Below are 18807 nucleotides of genomic sequence, written 5' to 3'. Positions count from 1 at the left end.
CTACATGCCCACCAAATTTCATGTTCCCCGGTGCTTCGGTGTCCCTGGTATCGTTGACGAAAAATTTACGGGGGCCCCAGCGCGGGGGGGGGGAGTGGCCCCCGCGGACCAAACGAAATTTTTCCGTAAAAGTCTAGTAGACGAACATACCATAAAAATTTCTTCATCCTCGGTGCCACGGTTCAGGTAGTTATTTAGGAAAAACTGCATTTTTTTGGGTTAAGGGGGGCCCAGCGCGGGGGGGGAGTGGCCCCCGGGGACCAAACGAAATTTTTCCGTAGAAGTCTAGTGGGGCTACATGCCCACCAAATTTCATGTTCCCCGGTGTTTCGGTGTCCCTGGTATCGTTGACGAAAAATGTACGGGGGCCCCAGCGCGGGGGGGGAAGTGGCCTCCGGGGACCAAACGAAATTTTTCTGTAAAAGTCTAGTAGACCAACATACCATAAAAATTTCTTCATCCTCGGTGCCACGGTTCCTTCATCCTCGGTGCCACGGTTCAGGTAGTTATTTAGGAAAAACTGCATTTTTTGGGGTTTGGGGGGGCCCAGCGCGGGGGGGGAGTGGCCCCCGGGGACCAAACGAAATTTTTCCTTAGAAGTCTAGTGGGGCTACATGCCCACCAAATTTCATGTTCCCCGGTGTTTCGGTGTCCCTGGTATCGTTGACGAAAAATTTACGGGGGCCCCAGCGCGGGGGGGGAAGTGGCCCCCGCGGACCAAACGAAATTTTTCCGTAAAAGTCTAGTAGACCAACATACCATAAAAATTTCTTCATCCTCGGTGCCACGGTTCAGGTAGTTATTTAGGAAAAACTGCATTTTTTTGGGTTTGGGGGGGCCCAGCGCGGGGGGGGAGTGGCCCCCGGGGACCAAACGAAATTTTTCCTTAGAAGTCTAGTGGGGCTACATGCCCACCAAATTTCATGTTCCCCGGTGTTTCGGTGTCCCTGGTATCGTTGACGAAAAATTTAATGGGGCCCCAGCGCGGGGGGGGAAGTGGCCCCCGGGGACCAAACGAAATTTTTCCGTAAAAGTCTAGTAGACCAACATACCATAAAAATTTCTTCATCCTCGGTGCCATGGTTCAGGTAGTTATTTAGGAAAAAATGCATTTTTTGGGGTTTGGGGGGGCCCAGCGCGGGGGGGGAGTGGCCCCCGGGGACCAAACGAAATTTTTCCTTAGAAGTCTAGTGGGGCTACATGCCCACCAAATTTCATGTTCCCCGGTGTTTCGGTGTCCCTGGTATCGTTGACGAAAAATTTAATGGGGCCCCAGCGCGGGGGGGGAAGTGGCCCCCGGGGACCAAACGAAATTTTTCCGTAAAAGTCTAGTAGACCAACATACCATAAAAATTTCTTCATCCTCGGTGCCACGGTTCAGGTAGTTATTTAGGAAAAAATGCATTTTTTGGGGTTTGGGGGGGCCCAGCGCGGGGGGGGAGTGGCCCCCGGGGACCAAACGAATTTTTTCCTTAGAAGTCTAGTGGGGCTACATGCCCACCAAATTTCATGTTCCCCGGTGTTTCGGTGTCCCTGGTATCGTTGACGAAAAATTTAAGGGGGCCTCAGCGCGGGGGGGGAAGTGGCCCCCGGGGACCAAACGAAATTTTTCCGTAAAAGTCTAGTAGACCAACATACCATAAAAATTTCTTCATCCTCGGTGCCACGGTTCAGGTAGTTATTTAGGAAAAAATGCATTTTTTGGGGTTTGGGGGGGCCCAGCGCGGGGGGGGAGTGGCCCCCGGGGACCAAACGAAATTTTTCCTTAGAAGTCTAGTGGGGCTACATGCCCACCAATTTTCATGTTCCCCGGTGCTTCGGTGTCCCTGGTATCGTTGACGAAAAATTCAGTAAGGTGACGAAAAAAAAAAAAAAAAAAACTTTGACAATCCCTATATGACCGCTTTCGCTAGCTACGCTAGCGGCGGTCATAATAATTTACAGAGTTTCACTTGGGCCAATTGAAAAATTTAGATGTTATCAGTCACTAGAAAATTTTGAGTTAGGGAGGTTAGAAATTTTTTACAGTGTTGTGTAAATCATTATATAGGCAGCATAACAGTAGAACATGTATAGTTAAACTCGATGATGTGCTATTGGAAGACATGTTGTCATAGCTTCTTGGCACATAACGGCTACCGCAGTTGCAACACGCATTTGAAAAGCGAAGCGCTAGAGAGCACTATTCGTTAAAATGCAAAATACAATTTCACCGCTAGATGGGAGAAATTCTTTTGGGAGAACTAACTTGTAGGGTCTTTAACAAAAAAGTCTCCAAAATCAAGGAGGTCAAAGGGCATGCTTCCTGCTATAGTATCATCAGCTCTCCCCAAAGTCTATTCATACGGCCACCAGACAGATTTTAAACACCGGATTTAAACTTCTACATATATTTTGAGTAGATAACCGATAGTATATTCTCAGTAAAGGGTTTCACCCTGTGTGTTTCCACATTGATTAAGGATAGTTTGGGAGTTACAAGTAAAAATGATCTTATACGTGTAATAGATCATAGCTACCAGTAAGATCATGATTTGAATTAAGACGAGTAAAATTAAATATTCGCCAACTTGACTTATGCCGCGTCATGGACCACAGAGGCACATCGCATCTCTGAAATTGTGTGGTGATTTTCCAAATGATACAAACTTAGTGTAAATAAGAGCAATGTAGAGTCCTCGGATTTCTTAAAAACAACACAACATCAAAACATTGTGACAAACTTTGACAACATGTTGTATGGACAAAAGATCTAAGATCTAAGACGCCTAAGCATACTTTTTTGCTTTATTTATTTATTTCATTTTTGAAAAATGTACAAATGTAGTTTTCTGTGATGGTCGTGTTTAGGTGTACATGATCGAATATGCAGTTACGGTACAAAAATCATTATGGCTATGGAAAGCCCCCACCATAAAAATTGAAACCCCAGCATGGATAAAAAATGCTGATTGAATCTTTTCATATAAATGAGATTTAAGACGACTAAGTACAGTTTTTCAACCATCTAAAGTTTTTGAACAGACATTGTTTAGTAACAATAATACTTTAGGTCACAGTTAAACAAAATCATTACAGTAATCTTCTAAAAGGTAAATAGAAGATGCGTATGTATTCAAACTTTTGATCATATAAATAAGATCATATTTAAACTTTTACGATTATGCTTTGAAATAAATTTAGTGTGAACAAAACTTTGGCTCTGGAAAGGCGTTAGCAAACTAACATTACATACGCTGTGACACCATGCACATAGAGATTAGTTCATTTTTTAGAACCGTGTGTGTGCGCGCGTGCAATACAGCTTAGAAATTATATTAAATTATTTATTTATTTGATAGTTTTCTGTGATGGTCGTGTTTAGGTGTACATGATCGAATATGCGGTTACGGTACAAAAATCATCATGGCTATGGAAAACCATCAAAATTGAAACTTCACACTCCAAAATTATGATTGAATCTTTTCATATAAATGAGATTTAAGACAACTAAGTACAGTTTTTGAACAGACATTGTTTAATTACCGTTACACAAAATCATTACAGTAATCTTCTAAAAGGTAAATACTAGAAGATGCGTATGTATTCAAACTTTAAAGATTTTATTTAAACAGTCTTTTGTTTTTAAAAGATATCATTTAAACTTTTAAGATTATACTTCTTATAAATAAACTCAGCACCTGATAACCTGATCGCTGAATTTGTGTGACTCTCTGACACACACACACACACACACACACACACACACACACACACACACACACACACACACACACACACACACACACACACACACACACACACACACACACACACACACACCTACACACACACACACACACACACACACCTACACACACACACACACACACACACACACCGTTATTTTCGTGAACCCGTTTCCTACATTGCGTTGTTTCATGAGCTGTATGTTTTTTCTTCAACTCTCTAAACATTTAACTGATTGTTTCATAACATATAGGCCTATGTTTTTTCTTCAACTCTATAAACATTTAACTCATTGCAATTTTTTTTTTGTGAATCCATTTTATTTAAACTGGATAGTTCTACATTTATTTCAACTTTTTGTGTGAGGTTTTAGTAAGATCTTTATTTATATTCTTTTAAAGAACAGAATGTTTTATGTAAGATGATTTTTTATTCTTTTGTTTATCTAAAATTGAAAGAATTGGTTTCAGTAAGATGTTATTTTATATTATTGTATATTATATTATTTGTGTGAAATATACATTATTTTATAAAATCTCTGTTTCTCACTATCACTGTGCTCTGGAATGTGGAGGAGCAGAAGGAGGGGGATGTCAGAATGCGGAGCCTTTCAACCTTAGTTAAATTAGCATGAGAACAGTACGTTTTTCAATTTTTATTTTTTTCAACAATTATTTTAAAGGATAGAATGTTTTTTGCAGATGTCAGAGCTCAAATGCAAAGGGTGGGAGGGGAATCCCGTGACACACACACACACACACACACACACACACACACACACACACACAGATGGTCACATCTCCTCTGATGTCTGATCTCCACACACAGAGACGCATACTCCCTATGTTTTTGAGACGGTGCTTTGTGACTCTCATTTTATTTAAACTTTTTGAGTGAGGTTTTAGTAAGATCTTTATAAACATTTATATTCTTTTAAAAGAACTGAATGGTTTTTCAACATTTGTGTGTGAGATAAACTTCCACAGTTTTTCCCTTATCAGTTTCACATTACAGCCCGGATACGCTCAGGAATATGTAGGGAGGATAATCGTGTGATAGCCAACCAACTTCAAAACCTCAAACTAACAGTCCAAAAGGCTTCAAAACCTTCTGTCAATATCAAAAGGCATCAAAAGGCATCAAAACCCGAAACTAACTGTCAACCTGTCAATCAAAAATCAAAACTAGCTGTCAATAACTACATGATCAAGGGGTAGGAGGGTCAATAGGTCAAAACTAGCTGTCAAAAACACTTCAAAAGCCCTTTGATCTCCTTTGATCTCATCTGATCTTCTTTGATCCTATGCCAAAAGGGGCGGGTATCTGTCACCGGAAGGGGCGTGGCACCTGTCAATCAATCATTTTTTGACAGGTGGTCCAGTATATCAACTACTCAGAGGCAAAAACAGTGAATTTTTTTGTGTGTGTGTGTGTGTGTGTTAAATTTTTTTTTTCTTTTTTTAAGATTATTGCAATTATTTAAAATGCATCTGATCAGTCTGCACAATAATCAACACCACAACAACTAAAGCAGCGAACTTCGCGAAACACAGCATACTCAATTTAACCAAGGCTCCAAAATCAGCTCCTTGTTACAAATATGGTAGAACTATCATATGGGATCAAGATTGCTTTGTTAACAATCTTCCTGAATTGTCTCTACTCCTCAACATATAAGATAACTTAGAAGAACTTGATGTTGCAACAGAAACTATGGAGAGCTCTCTCTTTTCTAGCACTTTAGACACAGTAGCTAAATTAACAAGAAAAAAAACATCAACAGTTTCAGACATTTCCCAGCAGCACAGCAGTAGTGACTTTGTTGAATTGCTTTACTTACAAAATTGACACTATCAGAGAGATAATTATAACCATGCAACCATCTGCTATTGCATCAGACAGTGCACTATAGACCCCCTGAGAAACAATTCTATTCATCCTCTTCAATAGAAGAAGAATAATTGCCTAAACTAATAAAATCATCTAAATAAACAACCAGTGTTGAGAGTAACGCATTACAAAAGTAATGCATTACAGTAACGTATTACTTTTTGCTGTAACGCAGTAGTGTAAGGCATTACTTATCAATTTTCAGTAATATTTTACTTGGTACATGTTCAGTAACGCTTGCGATACAACACACTTTTAGCCCAAAATTTAATTGTAAAAAAAAAAAGGCAAAAAAAAAAAAGCCAGTAAGTTATTATCTGTTCGTGGTCAGTAAATAGCCGCGTGTGGTGTCCAAGTTTGTAAATAAAGACTAAATGACAGCTTCTGTTCTGATATTTATATAGCGATTTATTTCATTCATCTCCCTCTTTCTGGTGTACCTTTGTATTGTGTGACATAGTCCAGTGAAGGCGTGTTTAGGGCGGGTTTAACAGGAGTGCGTGAGGTATGATTTCGGCCTCGTGCTCGCGCTGGCCAGTGGAAAAGCGGCTAATGAGTGAAGATGGCAGAAGAAGACTGTCCATTCGCGAGATGGACGTATGCGCATTACTCTATTTGTTCTGTGTTTTCTTTCTAAGCAGTTAGGCTATGTTTAGCCTATATGTTCATTTCTATGGACTAAAATGACTGAGGCTGAGGGTTGGTCCTCCAATTACACTTTATACTTCCCTAGAAAGCATAAGCTATGCTCATCATGCACACTTTGTGCATGACAGTTTTGTGTTATGAACCTCTTGAATTCAAAGAGAATAAAATAATGGCAACAATAAGAAAATAACAAATGTGCATCTTGTCATGGCATTGGAGTTTACATACAGTTCTGTTGTGTCTAATATGAATAGACCCAAGCTATTCCCAGATAATCACTTTACTTTTACCATACTTTTAACAGACTTGGATCGTTTGTGATTCTGTCTGTCATCCTTTCTTGCATTGTCTTGAGCCTTCACTTTGCCAATTATATGCTATATTGTTAGTAGCCTGGATAGCCCACAGTCATTATGCTACATCATATCGCCTTCTATTGGATGTAAAATGCTCTGTAGTACATTTTAGAATGTTAAGTTCTACTTCTGTAGTTATTTTGGTGAAAGTAACTCAAAAGTAATACAGGAGTAATGTAATGCATTACAATTCTGAGACAGTAATATTGTAAGGTAAAGAATTACTTTTAAATAACAGTAACAAGTAATCTATAACGTATTACAGTTTGTAACTTGCACACCACTGTAAACAAAACGCATGTTAGACCCAATACCTACCAAGCAAATGAAAGAGATGCTTCTGGAAGTCGTAGATCCGATTTTTAATATCATTAATTTATAATTATCATAAGGATATGTCCCAAAATCTTTCAAGCTGGCTGTTATTAAGCCTCTCATTAAAACCATAACTTAATCCTAGAGAATTAGTCAACAACAGACCAATATCGAATCTCCCTTATATGTCAAAAATATGATTCTGTTACGCTGACAGCTGAAGCAGATGCAGGATCCAATTGCAGCAGGTTTTATTAAACAAACTTAAACGATAATAAACTCAGACAGAGATAGAGGAACAGCCAACATACAACATTAAGAACTCACAAAGACTGAAACAAGACACAGGGCTTAAATACACAGACAGACAAGCTAAACAAGATAACAAGGGGGCGTGGCTAATGAAAAACACCTGGGAAGACTAATCAACATAACGGGGAACTGCTAAACATAGAATGAGACAGGGGAACACAGACATGAATCGTGACATAGCCCCCCCTCTATGGGCGGCTCCCGACGCCCATCAAAACAAAACAATAGTTCAGGAGGGTGGTGGAGCGGAGGCGGACCCGGGGGTGGGATGGAGGGCCAGGCCCGTGGAGTGGAAGAGGACCTGGAGACTGCGGCAAGACGGGAGGCCAAGGCGGATCAGGCTGTGCAGGCGACCAGGGCGGATCAGGCTGTGCAGGCGACCAGGGCGGAGCAGGCAGTGCAGGCGACCAGGGCGGAGCAGGCAGTGCAGGCGACCAGGGCGGAGCAGGCAGTGCAGGCGACCAGGGCGGAGCAGGCAGTGCAGGCGACCAGGGCGGAGCAGGCAGTGCAGGCGACCAGGGCGGAGCAGGCAGTGCAGGCGACCAGGGCGGAGCAGGCAGTGCAGGCGAAGATGACCATTCAGGCGGCCAGGGCGGAGATGACCCTTCAGGCGGCCAGGGCGGAGACGACAGTCCATCTGGCGGCCAGGGCGGAGACGACCCTTCAGGCGGCCATGGTGAAGCAGGCTGAGGAGGTGGCCATGGTGAAGCAGGCTGAGGAGGTGGCCATGGTGAAGCAGGCTGAGGAGGTGACCATGGTGAAGCAGGCTGAGGAGGTGACCATGGTGAAGCAGGCTGAGGAGGTGACCACGGCAGAGAGGACCCTTCGGGTGGCCAAGGCGGAGAAGACCCTTCGGGTGTCCATGGCGGTGAGGGCCCTTCGGGTGGCCACGGCGGAGAGGACCCTTCGGGTGGCCACGGCGGAGAGGACCCTTCGGGTGGCCACGGCGGGTCAGGGCTGGACGAGGCCAGCGACGAGGGCAGGTCAGGACTGGACAGGACCAGTGATGAAGAGGGCTTTGAGCTGGGCAGGACCAGCGGCGAAGAGGGCTCTGAGCTGGGCAGGACCAGCGGCAAAGAGGGCTCTGAGCTGGACAGGACCAGCGGCGAAGAGGGCTCTGAGCTGGACAGGACCATCACAGACTCTGGCTCGGCGTCTGTGGCCATCTTGTCCAGAGACACTGGCTCGGCGGCGGCCATCTTGTCCGGAGACACTGGCTCGGCGACGGCCATCTTGTCCAGAGACACCGGGTCGGCGGGCGTGACGTGAAGCTCTGGCTCGGCGGGCCTGACGTGAAGCTCTGGCTCGGCGGGACTGACGTGAAGCTCTGGCTCGGCGGGACTGACGTGAAGCTCTGGCTCGGCGGGACTGACGTGAAGCTCTGGCTCGGCGGGACTGACGTGAAGCTCTGGCTCGGCGGGACTGACGTGAAGCTCTGGCTCGGCGGGACTGACGTGAAGCTCTGGCTCGGCGGGACTGACGTGAAGCTCTGGCTCGGCGGGACTGACGTGAAGCTCTGGCTCGGCGGGACTGACGTGAAGCTCTGGCTCGGCGGGACTGACGTGAAGCTCTGGCTCGGCGGGACTGACGTGAAGTGCAGGCTCGACTGGGCAAATACTGGTTCGATGGTTTTGGTGGAACGTGGAGCAGACCTGCGAGCTCCCCGGACGGATATCCAAGCGGGGTCAAACACTTTAGACACCAGATCAGCACTGTTTGAAATAAGTTTTCGTGCTCTGGGCCATGTGATCTCAGCCACTGGTCCGAAACGGATATGGTGCTCAGCAGGGAGTGGTAATGTGGGTTTGCCTGGGCTGACAGTGTGAGCAGGTTTGGCTGGGCTGGGTGAATGTAGAGCATACTTGGGAGTAAAACTCTCCCAGCAGATGGCAATTGCTTCTCTCCAGTCCAGCCCCGAGAGATCGGGGAGTGGTCGAGGATCGACGCATCCGGCTCCGATTATATAACCTGTTTTTAAAGTTTCATCACTCAGATCACAGTTTGTAGCTAGCTCACAAAATTTCTCAGTAAACTCAAACAGATTGTGGCTTTCCTTCACTATCGCCGTGAGCCGATCCCAAAACATCTTGAAGGACGCGTACTGCTGGATCCATAAATGGTGAGTTCTTCTGTTACGCTGACAGCTGAAGCAGATGCAGAAGCAGGATCCAATTGCAGCAGGTTTTATTAAACAAACTTAAACGATAATAAACTCAAACAGAGATACAGGAACAGCCAACATACAACATTAAGAACTCACAAAGACTGAAACAAGACACAGGGCTTAAATACACAAACAGACAAGCTAAACAAGATAACAAGGGGGCGTGGCTAATAAAAAAACACCTGGGAAGACTAATCAACATAACGGGGAACTGCTAAACATAGAATGAGACAGGGGAACACAGACATGAATCGTGACAGATGCCAAATAAAAATATTATGTCAATATTCTGAATGACATAAATCCACAATCTGACTTGTGATGCAGCATAACATCATAATCACACCATGTTCGTTCATTTGGCCAGAGGAGGAATGGTCCCCCAACTGAGCCTGTTTTCTCCCAAGGTTTTTTTTCTCCATCTCTGTCACCTGATGGAGTTTGGATTCCTTGACACTGTCACCTTTGGCTCGCTTTGTTAGGGACACTTAATATTCAGCAATATTATTGACTTGACTGCACTGACACTATTGGATGAAAAGTAAACAAACTAAATAGTGTTAAATGATGACGCTGTTTTCTGCAGAGCTGCTTTATAGCTGTATTAAACTAATTTCATAATTGATTAACTTTATAAAGTTCTTGAACCAAACTGGCACAATCTGACATATTGACTATTGTAATGGACAAAACTATTGTGTAGTCTGAACCAGGCAAAAAGGGATACAAAACAACATGTTGTTCCAAGAACAGTAAACAAAGCAGCATATAATGATATTCCATTGTTTTTGTTTTGGTTCTTGTTCTAAACTTTGCAAGCAATGACATATCTGCTACTTTTCTTCTTCTATCATTCCGAGCGAATGCCTTCTAAATGACACGACTCAGTGCTACCTTTTGTCATATTGTAGAGTAAAAAAAAAGCAATTGTACTGCGCATGCGTCAAACTCGTCCATCCGCGCTCATTCGTGTAGACATGCCTGTGCACGAGACGGAGCGGAACGAGGGAAATGTATACCCTAGCCTTTTACGCTGTCTCGTTCTAATTTAATAGACTGCTGGCAAACTGGGCTTTCAATACAACATTTTAATATCTGTGCTACCTGACTTGAGAACACTGTTGTCTTCCCTTTTTCCAAATAGGTAGGAAAACTTTGACACCCATAATGCACTGGGCAGTGGTGTAGTCTTTAAAAAAAGTCATACCCCCCAAATACTTTAACCATAAAATGTGATGTGTATCAAGGCATTATGATTGTTCCATATCTTTCATAAAATATATTATTAAAATATTAACTTAATATTAAGATAAGTTATTTAAAAAAAAATATAATATGTAAGAAGCAGGAGGAGTCATGCATAGAACATGTGCTTGCAGCAGATAAGAGATTGTCATTTGTGAGAAACTGTCTGACAGCAGACAGCCAACAAACAAAGATAAACTACCATTTATTTTCTAGAACACTGCAGGAATATCACACAAATGTCTAGCTTTCTAAGCAATGTAATATATAATGTAAACATAAAAACATATAGTAGGTATGCTGCCATTACCATTTTAAATCATCATAAACTAATTTTCCATAATCCATTGCCTGGACTCATTATGTTGTTATTAGGTTCAGTTGTGTGTCATTAGCTTGTTAAGCCCTGACTATATAAGCCCTGTGTTTTCAATTTTTCTTTATGATGTCTTCTGCCTGTTTCCTGGATTTCCCTGTTTGACTGTGTTTTCTGACTGGTTGTTTATTTGGATTATCTGCCCTGTGTTTTGACCATTTGCCTGTTTTTGGATTACGATTCTAGACTACCCTATAAAGCTGCATGTGGATCCTCAACCATGTTAGAGCAGTTTGTGACACTTCTAGTGCTTCTGCATTTTTAATACTTGTATGCAGGCCTAAAATTAACACTTGCAAATTGCCAAATTCGAGTAAAAAACGACGTTGGCGAGTATATTAACCGGTATCACTCGCCAGTTGGTCGGTAACATTTTTATTCATTCTAACAATGCATGAACTTGAACAAACGTAAACGAGGCTAGGGACAGTTTACGGGCAAGCTCTGCATCTTCACAAAAGTTTAAGCCTTGGCAATTTAAATATTACTTCTGGTATTTTTTTCTAAATAATAAAACGTAGTCAATAAAATCCTTAATTTCTGTATGTATCATGTTATAAATAATTTTTTTATCTCAAGCCCTTGGTATAACCTATCATTTACAGCAATAAACACAAATTACTTCTTTTTGTAATTTTTATGGCTATGACTACTTTGACTCTCTTAATCTCATAATTAGATTATGCGACTTTAGCCGGGGTTTCTCAGGCGGGGTCACATATTGTTATTTCCCTATAGCGGCTAATAAATCAGAAGTCTCGCACATTCACAGGAAACACCTTTCTTCCAGTTGAAAAATAAGGTGGATTGCTAGGCCAATCACAAGAGACTGGGCCATCTGGCCAATCAGAGCAGAGTAGGCTCTCGGAAAGGAGGGTTTAAGAGCAGGGGTTTTCAACCAATGCGCCCCCCTACGTTTATCTAATTTCACTCACAAACCCCACCCCCCAACCAATGCGAACATCATTGATATATTACTTGATGCATTCGAACATCATTGCAATATTACTTAATATGCTGCATATAGTATGCAAAACCGTGTCAAAACCGGACACAACCATTGTCGAGTCACACCTTGCCGCAACAGCTTGAGGATGTCTACACTGGACGCAAAGTAGCATTGCAAATCCATTTGTTCTTCATGTAAAAAAGTAGTGCAGGCGCTTTGGAGTATGTCAGAAACAGAACGAGGCATCAGTTTATTGTGTGTTGCATCACGACACTTGTGTGTAGTGACAAACTGGGTGTTAAATTCTGAGTTAAATTAAGTGTTAAATGTCCAAATATTAAATAAAAAAATTAATGATGTTCAGTTATTCACTTGATAGGCTATTAATATTATTATTTAATACTTAAAGGGGTCATATAATTCCATTTTCACAAGATGTAAAATAAGTCTCTGATGTCCCCAGAGTGTGTATGTGAAGTTTTAGCTCAAAATACCCCACAGATAATTTTTTATAGCATGTTAAAATTGTCACTTTTTGTGGGTGAGAAAAAATTCACAGTTTTTCACCTCTGGAAAGATGAATGTGCATTTAAAATGGGTCATTTATGTAGAAGAAATGTGAAATTATTTTAGAATTTGGAGCTTTCTAGACTGAGAAAAGCCAGAAAATGTATTTTTGGCTTATGTGAATGAAAGACAACAACTCCCAGAATGCACTTGCTTCGCTGCCCTTGGAGGCCACTCCCAAGCCACGCCTACCGGTAAGAGAGCGCAGTTAAACAAAAAGGCTAGGCTATTAGTGAGTCTCCGTGACGAGTCTGCCCGGGATTTCGAGATCTCCCAAAATGTCCAGGATTCGGCTTTTGCGTTCTACAGTCGCCATTCATTATGTTTACTGTGGCGAGCAGGACGAGACTAAGGGCCGTGGGAGAACGATGGGATGAGAGGCCGGTGGCGTGATTACTGATGAGCGACACCTGTGAGACGCACCGGTCTCGTATCTCTCACGGAGGAGCGGGAATTTTCTTAGCAATGTTAAAACGCACATCAAACGATCACTTGTTTAGCATTCATGTAAACACTACATTCAGATTCACCATTCGGAATGAATTCAGTTAGATTGAAACAAAAGGTGTGCATGTAAACAATGAATGGCGACTGCAGAAAGCAAAAGCCGAATCACGATCTCGACAGCCGTACATGTCCGGGAAAAAGAGGTTGATAACCCCTACTACTCAGCTTTCTCCTACTTCTCAGCTTTCTCCACAGAACAAGAGCCTGCTAGCTTAGCTTCCAAAAAAAGATGGCAGACACTATGTGTACATTCTGTGAGTGAGATCCCACCCTCTATGGGCGGGTTGAAAACATGCAGGACAGCCCCTACTACTGGCTGTAGTCTTTAGCCTTTGGCCAAAAAATCCTCAGATGACGCAAAATGACGATTTTCTCAATTGAATAGTGGACATTGGTTGCACACAAATTGTTTGCTTTGGTAGCCACTTACACAATTGTGTTCCATCAACACAGATTATTCACGTTTAGACAACACAGACTATTCACATTCAAACAACACAGACGCACACAGACTATTCATGTTCAATCAAAGTAACAAAGTAAATTATATTAAATATAAATTGATAAATCTTTTCAGTGCATGAACCAATCTTAAATGCTAAGTTTACACACTCTTTCAGCCAATGCATTTACTATTACTGTTGCTGAATCAGTCCACAACCTAACCAAATGCTCCACTCTTCTCCACAATGGTAACCCTCTGTAATTTAAATGGTTCTAATAATTTGAATGTAATTGAACATTAAACACAATTACACACTATCAAGTCTTCCCCTTTTCTAATTTTCTCAAAAACACATAAAATAACACTTAATTTTAACATTTATTCTCTCTTAATTCAGCCATATGCAAAGCATGCTGGGAACTAACAAGCACCGCCCAGTTTCAGGTAATGCAACACAAATCATTCATTTAATCCAACACAAATGGATTAAGTAAACTTAAATTTTACCTATATTTAAGCAGATTGAACACAATCAAATTAAGTTTGGACAAAATGTAAAGCAATTGTGTTGCTTAAGCTCATTTTAATCAAGCAATTTGAACAAGCAGCAAAAATCATTTTTTTCAGTGTACTAATACAAAGCTTAATGCTAAATCCTGAAGTATCCCTTGAAATGCAAATGAGCTGCTACTCCTGGCACAGAGGGTGGAGCTTCAAGAGTGTGTGTATTAGCGATTACCTCACATAGACATGCACTGAAAATTTTGAAAACTTTTAGCCTTTTATATTCTTGGACAAAGATGGAGAGACTCAAGAAGAAGAAGTGACAACATGTAGAATGCAACAGGATATTTCTGAATGGTTAGTTGATGAATTTATGTAGCTGATAATTCTTCTAGTCATTGATTAGCATATTCTGTCATGATAATCTATAAATCACGTTCCCGGAGTCGGGTTTTATGTAAATTTTAGGGTTAGTGATGTCACTAACCCGTGAAGAAGCTCATTGTAGTACCTACCAGCCGTTTGTTGTAGTCCTTTAAAAAGTGATTTCTGTAAAATAAAAGATCTCCCTTTGCTTTGAACATTGAGCGTCCTAACTTTGCAGATGTTGTTTATGCTCAAACAGCAACATACACACTAACTAAAGTTAAATAGTGACCACCCCTTTAACAGTTAATCAAGTGTAAGAAATTACGTTCAATTGGTTTTATTATGCACTAATGTGTTTTCGTACGCATTATATAGTAAGCTATGTGTATTTTAAATTAATATCATTCATATACTTAAGATAATCTTTAACTGACTGTTTGGGGAGACCCGATTTCGAGGAAGAAACCGATTTGTCATAACACCGGTGTAGACAGGGTATTAGTTAATGTTTCACTTTAACTAATAGGTATTAGAAACATAAAAAGTAACAGTTTTATTTAGTGACTACAAATCTACAAGTCATTAGTAGAAAATTTATTTATTTATTTCAGCTCATTCAGGCTGCATTTTATTCTTTCAGGATGTTCTCGGATTCAGACATGCTTACTGTTAACACTAATCCAAAATTGATTAAAATAATCTAACTATTATTTTTGTTATGATAACTAAACCTGCAACAATGAGGTCAGCTACTGAGTGAATCGCTTGTAGCCTATATGCCATCATAGCATTTTCATACCATTTGAAAAATAAACAGTAGAATATGGTGTGCATATGCTGTATTTAGACGGCGCGTCCACTTTTAAAAGCGACTTTAAAATATACAATTTCGATCTGATTGCATTGCATGGCTGTTTGTGACCGTAAGAAGAAAACATAGGCATAGGTTTGAACATCCTATAAAATTTTATTAATTTTATGAGTAGATGAACTGACACTCACCATCTTGAGTTCTCTTTCGATCTGAACTGCTCTCTGTACAATGGGACCCCGAACAGCGTATTCCACGCGTTTAATGTTCGGGTTCATCGTGTCCATCGTCAGTACCCTCTCACGGTGCTCACAGCCGTTTTCAGTCATAGTATCTCCGTGTATTCCGCTTCAGATACTTTCTGGTGTGACCTGCAGATAACAGAACGTACGTGCAATACTCAAATATGACGGCAATAATCAGGGACGTCATGCACAATGATAAAAAATAAATAAAATAAAAATAAAGTTTTGACCACGAGACATATGTTTCTGAGACTTACACAGAAAATGTAACATTTTTAAATATTTAAACCACTTCTATTATTAATTGCTTTCAGGATGTGAAGATTTTTTCAACCAGTATAACAAAAAGTGTTTTTGAAAAACATTGCCTACCCTAGCTTTAAAGGTGTTGTATGTACTTTTTGGACTGTATAGGCTACCAAAGCATAAAATGGGCTACCATAATATCTTTGCAGATATTTAGGAAAAATGCTCACATAGGCTACTTGTTTTTGGGTCAGATAGCCTATAGCAAATTATACCCGACTAAAAAGCCTCACCATTCATTGTGGAGATCTGTGGTTGTGTAGCTTTGACAAAACTGTTCGACAAACTGTTGCTCTACTGTTTTAGCTACAGGAACACAAACAAACTAGGGTGAATTCAGGTTATTTGGGACAGTTTTTGCTATTGAGATTACTGGTAAAAGTGGTCCAATCAACCTGAATTTACTTTCAGATTTACTAAAATGACTTTTTGTTTTAACTGTTTTGTATAAAAATCAGCCAGATCATCATACTCTCACAAAACAGGTAAGTGGTTCAGAACTGGTTGTGGAAAGCCAGATCAATCCTAAATGCAAATACTAAAATCCAGCTAACTATATTGTTAATGGTTAGGACAGCACAATAAATATGCTAATCCACTCCTGTAGAAAATAACTGGTAGAAGCTAGCCAAATTAGCAGATGTCAACATGGCCAGGCTGAACATGAACATGATTTGAAAACACATTGTGTTTTGTGCCGTGAATTATAGGACAAGATTAATATTATTTTATTTTTTACATTTACAGTTCGTTGCATGATTTTCTCTATAGAGTGCATATTTTCAAAACTCTTCACATTGTTACCACAAAACCTAGCTAGACAAAATTAAAAAAAATTAAAATGTTGTGTGATATTTGCAATAATATAGGTAATGTGTGGATTGCGTCATGACAAGAGGAGGAGCTGGGTAGCGAAAAAATTTTTATGATAGCGGTTGCAGGCAGAAGATGTTAATACATTTTAAGTTCCTGCAAGTGATGGACTTGCATGTGATTTTCTTGTAAGAAAATAAGACAAATTGGCTATTCCAGAATTTATAGCACTACAATTTGAAAGCACTACCATCAGAAAATGCTAATAAACTGATAAATCTAAGTTAGAAAGGTTGAGTTAAAATGGTTTGCAAGAAAACAAGTATAAACAAAACAAGGCTTTAAAAGTGGACTTGTGAGTATGTGTTATGCTGTTCAGCATTATAAAATCTAATGTCCTCAAAACCCCACAGTCATTTGTTAGCAAGAGCCTTTTTTCAATACACGTAAAAGCTTTAAATGACCAGAGTAGGGTTGTATTTTATGTTGTATAATGAAATGTGAAAATATCTTGAACTTATCAGAACTTTATTTCAGACTTTTAACCAAAAACCCATATTATTATTATTATAATTTTTTTTGTGAAGCATTGTTTTCAATATTATGTCTGTGACTGTACTGATGACATACTGTCAGAGTGTTAATATAACCATGTCTCATATTGCTGGTATACTTCGAAAACATGTACGGGATATAGGGGGGGAATTTCAGTGGTGTTTCTCATTATATTCTGTTATACAGTAAAATCTTTGTTGCTACAACCTTTAACTGTTGAGGTTGTGTTCTCTTAGAGTATTTTTTCAATATTGGAAGAATTCTCTGCCATTCAATCCATGACATGCTAGAAACATGCAAGAATTAAATTCTCTTTTCCAAGCCATTTCTGCGTAATAACTTTTAAACAGTTGGAGTAAAAATGACTTTAATGGATGTATATTAAGTCAGTTCCCCTCAAGTTGACACAGGAACCACATCATCACATTAACTATTTGGATGTTCCACTAACGTCTAGCAAACAATAATGTTACAATATATACATTGTATCAAAATGTTAATTATTTTAACAAAATGCATGTTATTTTTTTGTTTATTAAATAAGATATTTTACATAAAAGATGTTAATATATAGTCAACAACACAAAATAAAAGTTGAATTTATAAAAATGACCCCGTTCAAAACTGTACAATTGATTCTTAATATTGTGTGCCGTTTCCTGGATGATCCACGGCTGTTTTTTTTTTTTTTTTTTTTTTTGATGGTTGTACATGAGTCCCTTGTTTGTCTTGTTTGTTCCAACATTCTTCAGAAAAATCCTCCAGGTCCTGCAAATTCTTTTTTTTTCCATCATCTTTTGAATAGTTGAACACTTTCCAGCAGTGACTGTATGATTTTGAGATCATTTCACACCGAGGACAATTGAGGGACTCATTCACAACTATTACAAAAGGTTCAAACATAAACTGATGCTCCAGAAGGAAACACAATGCATTAAGAGCCGGGGAGCGAAAACTTTTGAACAGGATATAGATGAGTAGATTTTTCTTCAAGATAATATTTAGTACTGCCCTTCCGGAGATACAGAAGATACTGGCTTGTTTCCCAGCAGACAAAATAAGTACATTTTAACCTAATCTTCCAATTCAAAAAGTTTTCACCCCCTTGATTTCCAGCCTAAGAAAATGTACATCTTCAACCTTTTTTCAAATATTTGTGATAGATTTTGTGAGCATATTGCGTAGTTGTGTTTGGAGTCAATTGTTTTATTTGTGATAATGCAGTGAATCATGCCAATTATGTGTATTTAATTTTTGGCCAGGCTGTCAAACAAGAGAGAAACCAACGAAATATTAATAACTGATTATGTTGGAGTCAATATAGGTTTTTAAGACATTTGTTTTTTCATAGTAAAATAAAACCTGTTTCTGTAATTTGCCTTTTTTGCCAAATAATTTTGTCAGATAAATACCTTAACCAAGTTTAGTGTTCTGTTCTTCCCTCACATTTAAAATATGTAATATATATAATTGGTTGGTTTAATTGAACTTGGTCATTAAAAACAAATATATTCCCCACATCACTTTTGGCCACTTCTGTATAATGACATTAGCCTTGAAAACTGAGGTCCAAACAATTCATGGTTGAAGCACATATAAAGAAAATGCACAGTACCTTATTTGATACCCTTTGCTTCTTAATCTCTGTCTTCCAGTTATTTAATCCACTCTTGTTCCCTCTCTTCTTGTGTAAAGTTTGAA

The 18807-nt window shown here is 39.9% G+C and overlaps 1 protein-coding gene across 4 annotated transcripts in view; it reads right to left on the bottom strand.

The window, feature by feature from the left end:
• Positions 1-18807, bottom strand: part of LOC311306233 (alanine aminotransferase 2-like) — a 46539-nt gene extending 27732 nt beyond the window's left edge. For 2 of the 4 annotated variants that reach the window (XR_014630156.1, XM_084434519.1), the window contains exon 1: positions 15379-15534. Coding sequence is in view for 1 of the 4 variants with exons in the window: in XM_084434521.1 (XP_084290647.1) it covers positions 15379-15516 (138 nt within the window). In the remaining 3 variants the exon portion in view is untranslated. Of the gene's footprint in view, positions 1-15378; positions 15559-18721 lie in introns of those variants that run through there. The other 2 variants (XM_084434521.1, XM_084434522.1) reach the window with 2 other exon arrangements.

This window comes from Rutilus rutilus (assembly GCF_951802725.1).
Source record: "Rutilus rutilus genome assembly, chromosome: 16".
Lineage (NCBI taxonomy): Eukaryota > Metazoa > Chordata > Actinopteri > Cypriniformes > Leuciscidae > Rutilus > Rutilus rutilus.
The sequence above is the reverse complement of the archived record's forward strand: the minus strand, read 5'-3'. Positions and strand labels throughout refer to the sequence as shown.